The sequence below is a fragment of the Lichenostomus cassidix genome, chromosome 1Aa, assembly GCF_008360975.1.
Source record: "Lichenostomus cassidix isolate B80296 chromosome 1Aa, HeHo_3.0, whole genome shotgun sequence".
NCBI classification, from domain to species: domain Eukaryota; kingdom Metazoa; phylum Chordata; class Aves; order Passeriformes; family Meliphagidae; genus Lichenostomus; species Lichenostomus cassidix.
The window spans coordinates 46858095-46875328 of record NC_139480.1 but is presented as its reverse complement, the minus strand read 5'-3'; the positions used below and the strand labels follow the sequence as shown (position 1 = coordinate 46875328).

The 17234-nt window shown below is 40.3% G+C and overlaps 1 protein-coding gene across 2 annotated transcripts in view; it reads right to left on the bottom strand.

Annotated features, from left to right (window-relative positions):
• The window catches only part of IFT56 (intraflagellar transport 56), a 52001-nt gene that overhangs the window by 19606 nt on the left and 15161 nt on the right, over positions 1 to 17234 (bottom strand). For both annotated transcript variants that reach the window (XM_085048050.1, XM_085048055.1), the window contains exons 5-12: positions 11035 to 11084; positions 9259 to 9404; positions 7863 to 8034; positions 7383 to 7457; positions 6030 to 6132; positions 2888 to 2943; positions 1079 to 1132; positions 589 to 652 (exon numbers count right to left, since the gene is read on the bottom strand). In XM_085048050.1, coding sequence (XP_084904176.1) covers positions 589 to 652; positions 1079 to 1132; positions 2888 to 2943; positions 6030 to 6132; positions 7383 to 7457; positions 7863 to 8034; positions 9259 to 9404; positions 11035 to 11084 — 720 coding nt within the window. The remainder of the gene's footprint in view (positions 1 to 588; positions 653 to 1078; positions 1133 to 2887; positions 2944 to 6029; positions 6133 to 7382; positions 7458 to 7862; positions 8035 to 9258; positions 9405 to 11034; positions 11085 to 17234) is intronic.

Here is a 17234-nt window from a genome sequence, read left to right as displayed (position 1 = left end):
TATTGAAAATATACTGATTTTGGGGGGTGGTGATAGGTGGGTTATAATGCCTTCTTTTTTTCTCTTATTCAAGCACAAAGTTAGTCCCAGAGCTTCCATTTCTCCCTGTAGCCAAATTCCTCTCTACATTTTTATGACCCTCTGTTTCAGGACATGCTCCATGCTAGGACTCTATTTACTTGACAGGCTTTTATTAGTGGTCCTAGATTTGTACCTGCATATCTCTCTGCCTGTGAGGTTTCAGCCACTCACTTCATCTAATTAATTAGGCTGTTGTCTTCTGTTTCTATAGTGGGGATTATTAGGCAAAGGCAAGCTGCCAAAGAGTCTCTCACCAAAGACTTGCAGTTTGCAGTACAGCCTCTTTTCCAGCTGAAGTCCTATACTAAGGTTTAGAACCGAGACTTCTAGTTTAAACTTGCAAATTTGTTTTAGACTACAATTTAGACTTTCTGAAACTCATCCTATAGCAACAAAATTCCTAGCAATATTCCTGCTAACAGCCAACAGTTAGACACAGATATGATGGTATATATTTGGATATTTTAAGACAGGTTACTTAATGGAAAAAGAACATTTCAAACATACCACGTTCGCTGGCTGATTCCCCCACCAATTGGAAGAACTGTTGAGCAATTTTCAGATGATCTCTCTGTAAGAGGAATAAAAAAGAAATCCAAGATGAGTTCCTGAGTTGAAACTACAATACACAGTGAAAACAATGCTCTGAGGAACACTTGGAGAGCAACTTATAGACAAACCAGGGCTGATGCAAAAACAGAAAAGGTAAATGTGCCACTCTATGTGCCTAGATAAAGAAGAACACTGTACAGAGCAAATGGAGTTTTTGGAAACAGGATAGTGAAATCAAATTCATCTGGATTTATTATCAAGATCAGCAACAGAAATTTGCATTTCACTCATTCTGGTCTGATTATTGTACAGAAGGAGTTTAAGAGACTCAGAGGTCCTGGAATCTAAATAAGAAATGACTGCCTCTTTCCCTCCACTCCAGTTCCAACAGATCTTTCACACTCTGTTCTTGGAGAAGCTGGAGAACCTCACGGGCTTTACTCACCGAACCCATTTCTTGTCCAAGTGCTGCATTGACCACCCCTTTGAGGATGTACTCCTGGGAAAAAAATATTAAAAGGGATCAGAGAAGACACGGTGAAGATTTTGGAAGACACATAAAAGCCTATGTGTACATTATTTTCTTCATAAATTCAACCCTATCCCAACTGAGTTTAGTAGGTAGCTGGTTACTGTAGTAGTGCTTAAGCACAGTACTAATATACTCTACTTGCTAGGTAGTCACTTCTACTACATATGTTAGATGCAAAGGGGCACTGTGTTTTCTGGTAAGTCTTACGGTCAAAGACAATGCAACAGAAGGAACATGATAACATCCTTTCATGACCTCTTCACCATCATATCAACAAATAAGTGCACTATTGCTATACTAAAGCACAGATTCCCTTTCAAATATGCACATTGGTTAACCATAACCACTGACATGCCTGCTGCAAAATTCACAGTGTTTCTCATCAGGGAAAAAAATGTCCAGAGGTCTGTGCTCTGTGGCCATGTTACTCTACCAAAATTAGGAACAGAAGCTGCGTATCTTGTAACTTGTAGTACAAGAAACAAATATAGTTTAGTTCTTCTCCAAACAAGTTTTTCTCAGCATGTGACAGACTCTTTTTTCTTACACAAATCTTATGATTAAGAGTTGTATCTATAAACCTGTTTTAGCAGGTACTCCTGATAAACCAGGACAGCCCTGTCACAGAGGTAAACACAGAAGAGAGACATCTTTCAAGAGATCAACAGCAGAATGTAAAGAAACAATCTGAGAATACTAGCCAGGATAGTAAGTAATCATTTTAACACATCAACTGTCTTACACATGCCAAATTATTATCCTACAGGCATTGCAACAAAGAAGAAATTTGAGAAGTACTCAAGGAGGTTTTATAAGTAGTTTTGCAAGTCTTAGCAGGGAGCTCCTTACAAGTATGAGTGAGAAATGGAAAAAAAAAAGGCACAAAGATTCTCGTTTCAAAATGTGATCAAGAATTATTAGCCAAGTATATTGGAACAACAAAGGCTGCAACAGGACCAAGAGCTGCAGAAAACTCTTCAAATAAGTTTTGGTGTACTGACAAATGCAAGAATGTAAAGCAACATCAGAAGACACTCGTCACTCCTCAGCACAGAATCACCGGATCTGTGTTTTGAGTTTTCCTTTTCCCTCCCTCCCTCCATCTAATTCCTCATGCAGACTCATGAAAGGTCCCTTTTATGCCCAGCTATGTGACCTTTGGAAAATAAACAGCAAAGAGGAATAAATCAGAGACTAAAGATGCTGGAACAGCCACAGAAGAAAATTACAGTAGCAGCCAAGGGACACTTCAGTTTTCACTCATGGCGGCCAAAGTATAATGGGATTAGAAAATACCACTTATTTTAATCTAATCTAGCTCATTTTTATTGAAATGGCTTCAGGAAAAACCATATGAGCATCTGAGCTAGCAAATCTGAGGGATGAAAGCTCCACCAGGCAGACAAGTAGCTGTAGTTGGAAGAGGCCTTTTACCTATGCACTAATGGTCCATTCCCCAAAATCAAGGCCACACACAACAGAGCTGTATTCTTAGCTGAACCCAGGTGGCACAGTAATAAACAGGCTAAGTACTCATATATGCACATATATAAATTTTATGCATACACATTAAATTTATTGTTGATGAAGGGATGGAAACACAAGAGTTTTAAGAGTGGGAATGGGTCAAGCTGTCCTCAAGATACCAGTTTTGCATGTGGCAGATTTCATGTCAATTTACAACCTCTGTCTTTATGTGCCATGACATCAGTTTCCAATTACCTGTGGAGCTGTAGGTTCCAGGTCCTTAATCAGGTTATAAGCCGCCTGCACATCATCTGAAATGCCAGACATTAGAATGCATGACAACCCAACAGCACACAGTATTAGAACAAGTCACTCATCCTCTACAACATTCCCCAAAAGTCATAGACTAAGAAATAAACCATTTAGACAGGAGGAGAAAGGTAACTATAAATCATTGTGAATTTCTATCACAATGGTGATAGTTTTCTAGAACACAAATAACAAACGTAGAATGAGTAATAGCTCCTTTATTACTACAATTTTCCTAGTGGAGATTATTTGTCCCCTTTGCTCATAATCCAGTGGCTGCCTTCTCAACAGCAGAAGGTCAAAATAATAAATCCATCATCTCCCTCTATTTTGTTTTCTCCTATTTATTTACCCCTCAAAGAGAATAGGGTAACATGATGCTGTAGGGAAACTTCATCTTTTCCTTTTTCATCTTTTCTAGCAGATCCTAATTAACAAGGAAAAAGCACTACTAGTATAGAAGTTTAAATGTGAAGTTTGAAATCATTAAAAAACTTCCTTTCCATACAAGAATTATACAAACCGAATAGATCCTAAACTTTACCTAAATTAAAAAAGGTGTTGGCACTCTGTTTGGCTTTGTAAACCAAACTAATGAAGATCCTCTGTTACTGGCAAAATTTTGTTAATACAGAATTATACCAACTGTTCACACAAACAAGCCTTTATCAAACAAAACTAGAACATACAATCCATTCAGCCACTTAAGGCAATATACATTGGTGCTGCCAGGCTCCCACCCCATCACCTCTGCTTTCTGACCTATTCCTGTGAGCAGTCACCTAGTAAGGCAGCACAATGTACTAGCCAAAGGTTTGGGGGGGGGTTGTTGTTGTTTTTGGGTTTTATATTTTTGGCTAGCTCAGATCACCAGCTAGATCACCACCATCCCCCCAAAAAATGACAGTAACCCTTATTTTTATCAGTGTAGACCATCAACAGAGAACGATGGTCTTCAGGCTCCAACAGAAGCAACTAGCAAATCTCACTGGAGTAGATTACAGCAGGATACCAACTGACTTCAAATCCTGTTAGAAGCCACTACCCTGAAGAGCTGAAAAAAATAGGATGCATGTTTGTGCTTCAGTCATTCTAGTTCAGAGCATGTATTAATTAGCACAAGCCTACCTTTATCAGAGACCTTTCAAGTTTTGGAGAGACAGCTGTAGTTATTATTAGAAGTAAGAATTTCTAACTTTCCTAACAATGCTGTTACCCTAGCAAGACTTAAAAAAGACTTAGCCAAACTAGAAAAGAGGTTTTAGTCTGAATTCCCCTTGACCTTCTTTGTCAGTATACAAGTAATTTGTATACCTCAGTGAAGAGCAGAACCTAACTAAGGAATATTACTGCAAGGTTAACAGCATACAAGTAAACAAGACTGATTTTTAAGTGATGCATGAGGTGCACTTTGTTTCCGTGTAAGTAGAACTTAATGTGAAACATATGTTATTATCAACAATATTATTGAGCAAGATAATTGGTAATAGTACCAACATAGCCTACAGTGACACTGGCAACAATAAGACTGGACAGAAAGGTGGCTGAGGAGAGCAGACATGGATTTACCAATGCCAAAATGTACTCACTAATTCAGGGCGTGACTGGTTGTGTGGATAAGGAAATTGTAGTTTTTCCTGTATACTTTGACTTTAAGCAATGACCTTGACATGGTCTCTCATACAAACTTGAAAGACAGGCCTGGCTAAGCAAGACTATAAAGGGGATGGAAAACTGGCTGGACTACCAAAGGACAGTGATCAGTTGTACAAAATCCAACAGGTGGCTCATTACTAATCAAATGCCCCAGGGACTGATACTCTTTATTAACTTATTTTTATTAATGATCCAGATGATAGGATAGTGTACTCTGAGCAAGTTTGCAAGTGATAAAAGATTGTAAAGGAAGCTCCCAGATATTGAGAAGAAGCTCAGTAGGCTGAAAAAAAAACGGGCTGAAAGAAATCTGATGAAGTTCAGTGGAGGCAAAATGGAAGTCCTGCAGATTGCTTGGTTTGAAACACACCTGAGCAAGTCAGATGGGGAGCTGACTGGCTAAAAGGCAATCTGGCAGTCTGTGCAGCCTTGTAGCAAAGGAGGCCAAGTGCACACTGGATCATATTAGCGTGAATGGAGCCATCACAGTAAAGGAAGGAATTCTTAATTTGGCACTTGTGAGACTGCACCTGGAGTACTGTATCCAGTTTTGGGATCCTTCAATCAAGACAGACATTGAAACACTGGAGTGAGCTCACCTGAGGGCTCCCAAGGCAGGAAAGGGACTGAGGAGAAACTGAGAGAACTACGTTTGCTTAGCTTTCAGAGGAGAAAGGATCTCAAGGGATATCTTATCACTGTCTACAATTAACTGATAGGAGAGTACACAGTAGATGGAGACAGGTTCCACAGAGTGAGATGAAAGGCAGTGGACACAAGGTAGAACAGAGGAAGTTCTGCCTGTCTGGACAAGGCTTTAAGTGACCTGATCTAATTGGACCTGCCATGAATCACACAGCCAGTCAACCCACTGTTGAATAAAACAACACACTGGGAGAATAAAAAAAAAAATAAAAAAAGCTCTGAAAAACTCAGATATAATTCAGAAAAGTTGGCAAAGAAAGACACAAGTAGAAAATTCTTATCAACTGATTCTGGCTACCACCTGCATTCTTTAAGAATTGTAAAGTAGATCTTAATGAAATACCTTGTTCACTTTGACTCACATTTTGCTTGTGCTGTATTTACAGAAATGGTTGTCCTTGCCTTCACAGGACATATGGCTACCATTCTGACATATTCAGGCAGAGGAGAGGTTCCCTCACTAGAAACAAATAAACACCACCATTCCCAAAGCCATATCCTGCAAGCCAAGAATCTCCAATACTCTGCTGAAGTAGGCTTTTTTTTGACTGTACAGTATTAAAGCCCTTCTTTGCAAGCCATGGGAATATTTACTTCACTACTTTCCAGAGGAACAGAAAGTGAAATAAATTACATTTTACTGCAAAGAAAAAAAAGGATTAAATAAGTTGACTTGAATGAATGTCATCCCTGAAACTGTGAAAGAGCCAGAGGAAGGTGTATTTACCTTGCTGGAGATAGTAAATCACAAGATTCAGTCTTGCCTCAGGAATAACATCAACCAGAGGAGGTAGGACCTGCAAAGCCCCTTCTCCTCCTCGGAAAACCACCTGCAGAGAAAAGCAGCATATTGATAACCATGTATAAGAATCTTCCTATGATATGTTAATTCAAGAAAATTAATCCTTAAATTCCTATATAAACAGTAGGAAAAGGTCAGTGGCTCTGGCATTAGCATAATTCCTGCTTTAGTATAGCTATGGAATTATAATGTGTGACAATCTTTATTTTGAAGAATGTAAGTGTTTAATCCATATGTAAAGATTAACTTATTTCAGCTTTTAGCAGCTCAAAACAGTGATACATTATATATTGAAGATTTTAAAGAACAATATAGCCTCAGTGAAGGGAGCACATACAAAATTACAAACTGCTTATGATCTTTTCATATGAAAAAGCTAACAACTCTACATTTATTTAGAATGACACAGGATCTTAAAATTATTAGGAGCAGTCAATTACACTCCAGTTTCACATGAGAGCTCCTTCAACAAGATCTAAGGTACTTATTCAATAAAGCACTGGCAAAAATACCAACATACAAAATAAACAATGTGAACTTACAAAAGTCCAGTTTGAAAGCAGTTTTAACTCTTGGGGAAAGAAGTATTAAGTTATGATTGCTCTTGAAAAATGACAAAGCAAGAAACTGCCCATCATTAAATATGAGCAATCTACTGTTACCAGTTGTTCAGCAAAATAATACCACTGAAAGGAAAATTAACCGTGAGCTATTCTTTGTGACTCTTTTACTGCAGAACACACAAGTATTTTGGTTTTATGAGCATCTTTTTTTCCTAGAACTCCTTGCTTAGTACTTTTCGGATGAAGGCCATTTTCATGAGCTTTCTTTATTCCACTTATATTGTTCTGGTGTTAACAGAGGCCAGGGTCATCCTGACTTGTTTCTACAGTGTCTTTATTGAGTGGGTTCCACAAAGTATCTTGCAAAGGTATTCTTATATAACATATATTATTTTAATATGCCTTCAGGGCTAAAAGCAATAATATTATTATTTTCTTGACACAGTCTCAAACTGTCAGGGAAAAAATTCAGGAGAAAAGAAATACATTTGATGGCACATTCATTGTACTGGTAGTAAGTCCTGGAATGGGACTTACATGGCAGCAGAGACTCAATTAAGCCTGCAATTACCAAAATATTCAATTTTATGAATAATGAAAAATGAAAATGTTATGCCTGAGGATAGTAAATCACACGATTTAAAAAAAAAAATATATAAAAAAAGTTCTACAAATGACTGCAGTTCACATTAAATCCCAGAAATGCATTACTTACCAGATTGTGCTTAATGAGCTCCTTGCCAAACTCAAAAGATGATGAGGCACTGTCTGTCAAGTTCTTGAGCTCTGCCTGGAATTACATACATTCCAAATTTTTAACATAAAACCAAAAACGTATAGAAGCCTAAGTGAAGCTTCAAATGAGCTTCAAAGCTGACAAGAAGACAACTTCATCAGTGTTGGATAGCTAGAAGATTTTGCCGTCCCACTTCTATGTAATTATTTTAGCAACTAGGTAATACATATAAACACAAAATCAAAAGGATACTGGGAAAATGGTAAGACCACTGTGCACATATACAGACAGATGGGTTAACACCAGGGAAACTGAAACAGGTGACATCCCTTAAAGGACACAGTGACAAGGCAAAGGCCATTATCAACATTATTGATTAAGACAGATACAAAGCAAAAGAAACATGCATGGAATCTTAAACTAAACTAAAGGTGAGTTGAAGGACTGTCCAACAGATACCTCTGCAGCCTTCCCACTGTAAAGTCGGAAAAGGTTACAAGCCTTAAGGTTAAGAGCAATGGTGCTGTCAGGAACTTGCTGAAGATAAACAGCTAGCACTTTCTGTGATACATCATAGTAATCCAGTTTGTAATAGCACAGGGCCACATACACATTCAGAGCCAGGTATTCCCTGCAGGAAAGAGGATTAAAGAGAACCTTTAAATTCCACCAGATAGTTTAACATTTTCCACTACAGCGCATTAAAATCAGTAAATAAAAAGAAAACTCTCACATATATACATATTTTACAAGCACATCAAACCCGGGGTTTCTGAGAAATGCTTAGAGCTTCTCTAGTTTGTTAGCTAAGACAGATCCACAGGTTTTTTTTCCACAGCAGCTACTGCAGCTTCTAAGAATTACCAACTAAATTTTTGGTTTGCAAGTCTGGGAAATGGTGGCAACCTCACACCAAGGAAACATGCAGAACATGAGCACCATTGTTGGCCTGGCAGAACACGATTTTCTAAGCAATACATTCAAAGACATCTAATATGCACATAAAAGTTTGTACAGAGTACAATTATTTCAAAAAATCCTTGCCATTACAAGCAGTCAAGCCAGAAGAACTAGACACAGAAAAACACAAGCATTTGTGAAAACTGTAGGTAAAAGGATAATTGTTATGAAGGTTACTCATTTAGCTTTGAGTGATTGTTTCTGCAGGACTTGGGAGGTTAAAATCTCTTCCCCAAACATTACATGATACATGCATTATGATGGATTTCTCTGAAACATTCAAGAGAAGACACTGCCAAAAGATAGCTGTATTCTGGGACAGCAGTTTCTATTTTATTAAAAACACTTCCAGCCACTTAAGAATTCAATTTGTTCCTTGTTAAATTCTGAACTAAAAATCTGCAGAACATGACAGAAAAACCCATCAACTAGCATCATAGAGGATAAACAGAAAAGGAAAGAACTTCAGAGTTTAAGGAATGCAGGGAATTCTACATAAAACCCAAGAACTGAACCCTTCCTTAGAAAGCTAAGAAGTGAAGGAGGAGTCAGTAATTCAAGCAAGGGTCACAAGATTGGACATCAGAGGGGAAAAAAAAGACAAAGCATGAACATAACCACGTATCATTTCAGAATAAATAAGTAACAAAATTTTAAAAAGATATCAGAATGAATTACACAACCATTTCACTAAAAGAAAACAACAGAGAGCAGGCTTCTCTTTCAATAATACTTAGAATGAACAAAATTGAGGAGCTCCAACTAGTGCACATTCTGCAATGGGAAAGGGACATAGCAGTTGAGGAAAATGCCTACTTTCAGAAACCAAGCAACTATTTGTAATTTAAATACCAACAAGAACACAGATGCTCCAATAAGGTTTAGAGGTGCGCACCGATTATCCACCAGAATGCGTTTGTAGATATCAATAGCTTCTTGGTAGTGAGACCGCATGTAGTGGATAGATGCCAGGCTAAGCTGATCTTCTGTAACATCTTGCAGATTCTGGTGAGAGCTCATCAGTTTCTTTTCATCACTGAACTAGAAAGAGTGTGACACATTCTCAGATGAGTTCAGCAAGAAAAACATTTTCATTAACTAGGTTTGTTCTGTCCTTGCTAGTAAACAGCAGGATTAATATTAAACATCTGGAAAACCTCTGTTACTTTAATTTGACCAGTGGAGAAAGACAAACATTAAAGAGGCAGATCAGTTCAAACTGGATAAATACTAGGCTAAAAGTAAGCACACATTCTCCTTTAAGGTGTGATTTAGATATAATTACATGTCACGTGCTTTGATAGCTAAGAGGGAAAGAGCTGAATTAATTATTTCACAAACAGAATTTTGCAACACAAAATCTCACTGTAATTATTCAAGACAGCAAAAACTTTGCTGTTTGTAGATTCAAATCTAATGTCTCATGATAGCAGAAAAACACAAGACTTGCCAACACACAAGCCCTAATTCTCACAAGTCTTCTTTACAGCACTAACAAATTCACTTTCACCAGCCTTCAGTTTCCAGTTTCTTTAATTAAATGATTTATTTTAAAAAGTATTGCTTAATAGCACATAAACACACTCACAGAAGGCCAAAAACAAGGAACAGAGTTACACATACCCATTATACTTGTATTACTGTAGTGTAGTTGAGGCTATTTACCTAACCCATCTCCTCAAAGCACTTACTCCACTGCTTCCCTTTGCTGGTTTTGCTGATTCAACAGTAATTACGAATTTCTCTTAGACACAAATTCTAATATTATGTATTTGTTTTTCCATCTATCTGCTAGTTTTCTTCAAATCCTTTCCCTCCCTCTTTGAGCCAGTCACAAAATGATACTCAAGTTAAAAGGCAAGATAAGTTGCTTAACAGAACTAAAGGCAATGTGATTCATAGTTTCAGTAAAACCTTTTCCTTCCAGTGACTAAGTAGATAAAGAAAAGTTGTGCAATTCCTAGTTCATCACAGACATCTGTAAGTGCCAGTGCCACTGAAAAAATGGTTTAAGATTTCCTCTCTTAATATTAACAGATATTTAAGAGAATCTGACATCAAAGCCAAGATTCAGGATTTATACTTTCTTTTAAGTCAGTGTCTTTAGTAGCAGAATACTTGTCAAGTATTCTGTACAGGATGGTACAAAACCTAATTCAAGGGAAGATAGCTATGTGTGGTAAGTGAAATAAGCACTTAATTGTTGTTGAAATTAAAGTAAATTTCATGCTATTAACAATATGACTTCCTGGATACTGAACTACTTAGAAGGATCAGTAATAGCATGTACACCATTTTGGTCAAATTGCTAAGAGCGCTGCAAATTAGGAAAACTTGGTACATTTAGAAAAAAAAAAGTAAAATAGTGGCTACTACGTTTCTGATTCTATTAAGTTTTCATGCTCCTTGTGATCAAAAATACCATTATGCTCCTACTGTATGACTTATGTGAACTGTATCTCCTTAGAAACATGTTGAGTGCATCTAGTCCAAGACCATGTTTTCACACTTGCTTTCTCCTCATTTTAATAGAGTAGGGTAGTTATGAAAAACATTTCTTCTCCTGCCACCACAGACATTTTAATTATTCTGCCAGGTTGCCAGCATATATTACACATTAGCAAATTGAAAAGAAAAAAAACAAAGCAGGAGTGAAGAAAAGACATCATACCTTATGTGCCAGGTGAAAGAGTAAACGGTTCTGGAGACCACTCTTAGGTGCTGAAAGGGAAACTCAGTAAGTATTGCTGTAATGAACTACTCAGGGTATCTCTTTATATTTTTAACTCTCTTTCTCAACAGACATGAATGCACCCATAATTCTTTCCTTAACTAGCCCAAGTACAGTTCTTCACTGAGAGCCTTTTGCAGGTCATGCCTCGGGGAAGGTTCTACCAATTTTAGAGTGGTTTAGAGGTCTTCCTCATTCTTATCTTCATTCCCTGACTATTTCTTTTGAAATCGCTGTTGAAAATAATTTTTCATTGGCTCCAGCTTCAATGAGCCTTAAAATTTCTATGAATTGCACTATCATTTCCATGCAGTGATTTCTGCATAATTCTCAGGGTTTTTTTTTGTGACACACAAGGATAGCACCTTTTCAAAATAAAAAACAGCAACAGATAAACTCAAGGCTCCTTCTATGATGTGTCACATTTGAAGTTGTGATTTATAATTCCATAATCTTGTCAACTTCTAGTGTATTGAAAAACCCAGTGCTGCTACTATTTTGTTAGGCATACACATTACATTAGACTTCTACTATTTCTTCTGTCCTTAGAAATGAAAGGCCCATGAAAGAATTTTACGGCCAGAGTACGTAAGATTCAAACTAAGATATGGCAAGAGATTTTAAGGGAGATAAAGGCTCTCCTTTCTAGAGCCAGTAATGCTAATGAAATTTCTTGCTCTAGCAGGATTAAGGATTCCATTGAACTCACTCCATGACACAAATTGTTAACTGCAGTTTTAAGTCACTAGAGCCTTCTGCTTCACCAAGAGCGACAAATGTCCTCGTCAGACAGAGCTATTCATTTCTTTTGCAAGCAATCTTCAAAAAAGCCTTCCCTTGTTTCCTGTACTTTTCCTAGCCTAATGAGCACTCTCATTCTTGCTCAGACCAACCAGCTGGCAAACCATGTTCCACAGAAAGGGTGTACATGGAATCTTTACAAAAAGCAGAATTACTTACTGTGTTTATAAAGGCCACAAAAGTGCAGAGTTAGCAAAGCAATAGCCTGTAACACAAGGCTGTAATTCTTCTGACATCCTAAACCATGAAAGAGGGCTCAAACCACCAATCCCTCTTCCCCACCACCCCCTGAAGATGGAATTTAGGCTTTTTAAGCAATTTAGGAAGAGATTTCCAGATTTCTAGCTCTTTCTCCATGAAGTAAGTAAACTTTGTAACACAGTGGACAGTGCCAAAACCCAGGCCATTCTGATCAGATTTGCAGTGCAGGGCTACCCACCTACTTCTAGTAAGTACAGCAACTATTTCTTCCTTTTTTTCCTTACCAAGCATGTTCCTAGAAAAAATGAGGATAGTGTAGTGTATCTTTAAAGAACTGCTAGAACAGAAGTCCAAAATACAAAGGTGGTACAAGAGCATTCTCACAAAACCACAACATCTTGTAAGATACTTCTAATAGAGTGTCAAGTTGTTAAGAAGCTATATGGTCTTCAGTCTAGGATATACGTGGGAATTCTCTTTAGCCTAATTATTAAAGAACAGAAAGTTTTTCTGATCTACAATAAGTATTGTATAGGCAGCAGTAGTATAACTGATGTGAGAGATTGGATATTTCATCCACTGAGTTAGAAAATGAGAGTACCTTAATTTAAATGTGTGCTCTTCATTCCACATGTACCCCAGCATTAATTGATAGGTTTTAATATCAAAGTTTAGAAGAGTTGCACATGGAGCCCACATGTGCTTCAGTGAGAAAGTTCAGCCACAACCACCCTTCACAATTCAAAACACTTGGTCATCAAAGACTCCAAAAATACAAGCAGGACAGATGTCTTGGATTGATGATATGATAATCCTTTATCCCCTATCGTTGGCTTATATGCCCAAGAAAGAAAAAAAATGTGTGGTCCTGTCTCTTTAACTGCACCCAGCCGCAGAGAGAAACGCGGGTTGTTTTGAAAACATTTTCCCCAAGCCTCGCTCCGGGGGAGGATTCGTGGCTCGGCAGAGACTGCGTGCTGGACGGGGGTCGGAGTGAGCTCTGTTCCCGTTTTTTCCATTCTTCTTCTTTTTTTTCCTCGTTTGGACCCCTTCTCTTCGATCTGCTTTGCCACCCGGAGACCCAGGAGGGCCAGAGGACAGCAGAGCTCTCCAGGGAGCTCCACCCGGCCCCGGGTGGGGGCGAGGAGGAGAGGGACTGCGTCTGAGAAAAGGACTTTTTATTCAGGTTGAATAACTGCCTTTCACCTTGTTTTCCCCTTCCCCTGTGCCTTGTAGGGCACTCTGCGTGGTTTTGTTAAATAAATAGTTTTTTCTTCACTTTCATCTGAGAGGTTCTGTTGTGGGTGGGGGAGGGGGTGTCGGGGCCCTTCGCTCTCGGAGGAGAGAGTCTTATCATTAACCCGGGACATATTTGGCGCCCAACTTACGGGGCCTCGATTACTTGTTCTACACCTTTTGTGGGGTTAGAGAAAGTGAAGAAAAAACCCTAATAATTGCATTCTGGTTTTAATCGCTTGGTATTGAATTACAGCCATCAGTAGTCACTATGCTGTTTGATGGGAGGTTGTTTGATGTAATACTGTCTGTTTGGCACATAGGTTTGTTTCCCTACCAACAGGTAGGGGCAATCCTGTCCCTAATGTATAATTTCCACCAATCAGGGACACGACTCCGGCTTGTTATAGTAATGTGTGTGATACTGACGATCTGTAAGAAGGTATGGGAAACAGTTAAAGATGTACATGCTCTGTTAGTTTCCTCCTCTAGTTTTAGTAACCTGTTTTGGAGTTTTGTTAGTAATATTACCCAACCTGTTAGAGAAGTAGAGGGTGAAGCTTCCTGGCTCTTCACCCATCTCTTTCCCTTTAAATCTGGTATATCAGCTTTTGAGAATATTCAGTTTCCCCTGGATGTTAAAGAGACCATTAACTTGGTAGTACAGGTGCTTTACCTAGGAGTTTCCGTGTATATGATGTTCAGTGTTACCAGAATGAGGGCTGAGAAGTCCAGAGGGGCTGAGCAGGAGCAGGCACCTAATCCAGATGTGAGGAAATTTGAATGGTGTGGAGTATGGGAGGACATAGGTAAAACTTTAAAGAAATTCTCTGATCCAATAGACTGGGAATTTCCCCTTGGACAAATCCCGAGACCAGCTGAGGTGGGGAAGTATCTGAAAGAGAAGTGCAGAGACAACTGCAGTGCAATATGTTGGGCCCTGGCATATGCTTATCGTACACTGTCAGATATTATAGAACAGGAAGTAAGGGAGCCTAAGCCAATGGCAGTTGCTCCTATTACAAGGAGCAGGAAAGCCCAATTTAAGACTGATCGCCCAGATGACAGTGGGGAGGGACCCTCAAGGCCAGCAACTGAGTCAGAGGTCATTGTTGAATCCATGAATGTGAGAGACCTTCACAGCCTAAGAAAAGATTATGTCCAACGAGATGATGAATCTGTGATTAGTTGGTTAGTCCGTCTTTGGGATGCTGCAGGCGATGTTACACTTCTAGATGCTACTGAGGCAAGGGATTTAGGGACTGTGTCACGTGACCCAGATATCAACCAAACTATACGAGATGGGCCTGACTGCAGCAGCCTCTGGAGACGAGCTATCAGAGCTGCGAGGGACAGATACCTACATCCCGACGATCTCTATTCGCAACAAACCCAGTGGAGAACCATAGAACAAGGGATTCAACGCTTGAGAGAAATGGCAGTGGTAGAAATTGTCTTCCCAGAGGACATAGCAAACCCAGATCCGATTATAGACCCAGATAGGATAGAATGTACACCTGTGATGTGGCGGAAACTCCTAAAGCTTGGGCCATCAGGGTATGCTTCTGCTTTAGCCATTATGAAGCAAGATGACGGGCATGAGACTGTGCGTGATATGACAAGGAAACTCCGAGCGTATGCAGATGTCTTGCATAGCCCAATGAATGCAAGAATCTCAGCTGTGGAAACAAATCTGCAGAAACTAGAAAATAAGATAGAGAAGAATCATGAGAAACTCAGTAAAGAGATTAAAGACAGCCTTCTCCAAATCTCAGCAGTACAGACCAGAGGTTCTGCTACCCCACGCAGACGCTCCTCAGCTATGAGAACTGGATATAACCCTCGACATGAGTTGTGGTATTTCCTGTGTGACAGTGGAGAAAACATGAACAGGTGGGATGGACAACCCACTGCTGTCCTGGCACGACGAGTGCGTGAATTGAAGGAGGGCAAGACTCAGAGAAGGAACTCCACCAGAAGGGAAGTAGCTCTACTCAATATGTCTGATTCCGTGGAAGGAACCTCTAACACAAATACCCACCATGGTTAGAGGGGCCCTGCCTCTAGCCAGGTAGAGGCCAGGGAAAACCGAATTTTTTGGACAGTGTGGATTCGTTGGCCTGGCACATCAGAGCCACAAGAATACGAGGCTTTAGTTGACACTGGTGCACAATGCACGATAATCCCATCGAGACATGTGGGGACAGAACCTATTTCCATTTCCGGCGTTACAGGAGGATCACAAGACTTGACCCTCGTGAAAGCTGAGGTGAGCCTGACTGGAAGAGAGTGGAAAGAACATTCCATTGTGACTGGCCCAGAGGCTCCATGTATTTTGGGTATAGACTTCCTCCGAAATGGATATTTCAAAGACCCAAAGGGACTCAAGTGGGCATTTGGGATAGCTGCTGTGGAGACAGAGGGCATTAAGCAATTGAACACCTTGCCTGGACTGTCAGAGAACCCATCTGCAGTAGGACTCCTGAAAGGGGAAGAGCAACAAGTACCAATTGCAACCTCGATTGTGCACCGCCGACAGTACCGGACAACTCGTGATGCCGTGATTCCTATTCACAAACTAATCCGTGAGCTGGAGAGCCAAGGGGTGGTCAGCAGGACCCATTCATCCTTTAACAGCCCCATCTGGCCTGTGCGAAAATCCGAAGGAGAATGGAGATTGACTGTGGACTATCGTGCCTTGAATGAGGTGACTCCACCTCTGAGTGCTGCTGTGCCAGACATGCTGGAGCTCCAGTATGAGCTAGAGTCCAAGGCAGCAAAGTGGTATGCTACTATTGACATTGCAAATGCATTTTTATCCATTCCTCTGGCAGCAGAGTGCAGACCTCAGTTTGCTTTCACCTGGAGGGGCGTGCAGTACACCTGGAACCGATTGCCCCAGGGGTGGAAACACAGTCCCACCATCTGCCATGGACTGATCCAGGCTGCACTAGAAAAGGGTGGGGCTCCAGAACATTTGCAATACATTGATGACATCATTGTGTGTGGGGACACAGCAGAAGAAGTATTTGAGAAAGGAAAGGAAGTAATCCAGATTCTCCTGGAAGCCGGTTTCGCTATAAAAAAGAGCAAAGTCAAAGGGCCTGCCAAAGAGATCCAGTTCCTAGGAGTGAAGTGGCAGGATGGACGGCGTCAGATTCCTACTGAGGTTATCAATAAAATCATCACAATGTCCCCCCCAACCAACAAGAAGGAGACGCAAGCTTTCCTAGGTGCCATAGGCTTTTGGAGAATGCACATCCCTGAGTACAGCCAGATCGTGAGTCCTCTCTACCTCATAACTCGCAAGAAGAACGATTTCCACTGGGGCCCTGAACAGCAGCAAGCCTTCACCCAGATCAAGCAGGAGATTGCTCATGCAGTAGCCCTTGGCCCAGTCAGGACAGGGCCAGAAGTAAAGAATGTGCTTTACTCTGCAGCTGGGAGCCATGGCCTGTCCTGGAGCCTTTGGCAGAAGGTGCCTGGTGAGACCCGAGGTCGACCACTGGGATTTTGGAGCCGAAGTTACAGAGGGTCTGAAGCCAACTACACCCCAACAGAGAAAGAAATCCTAGCAGCATATGAAGAAGGAGTCCAAGCTGCCTCAGAGGTAATTGGCACAGAAGCACAACTCCTCCTGGCACCTCGACTACCGGTGCTGGGGTGGATGTTTAAAGCAGAGGTTCCCTCTACTCATCATGCCACCAATGGCACATGGAGCAAATGGATTGCCCTTATCACACAGCGTGCCCGTATGGGAAATCTGAATCGCCCTGGGATTTTGGAAATAATTACAAATTGGCCAGAAGGTGAAAATTTTAGTCTGACTGAGGAAGAGGAGCTGGAACAGGTGACCCGTGCAGAGGAAGCCCCACCATACAACCAACTGCCAGCAGATGAAA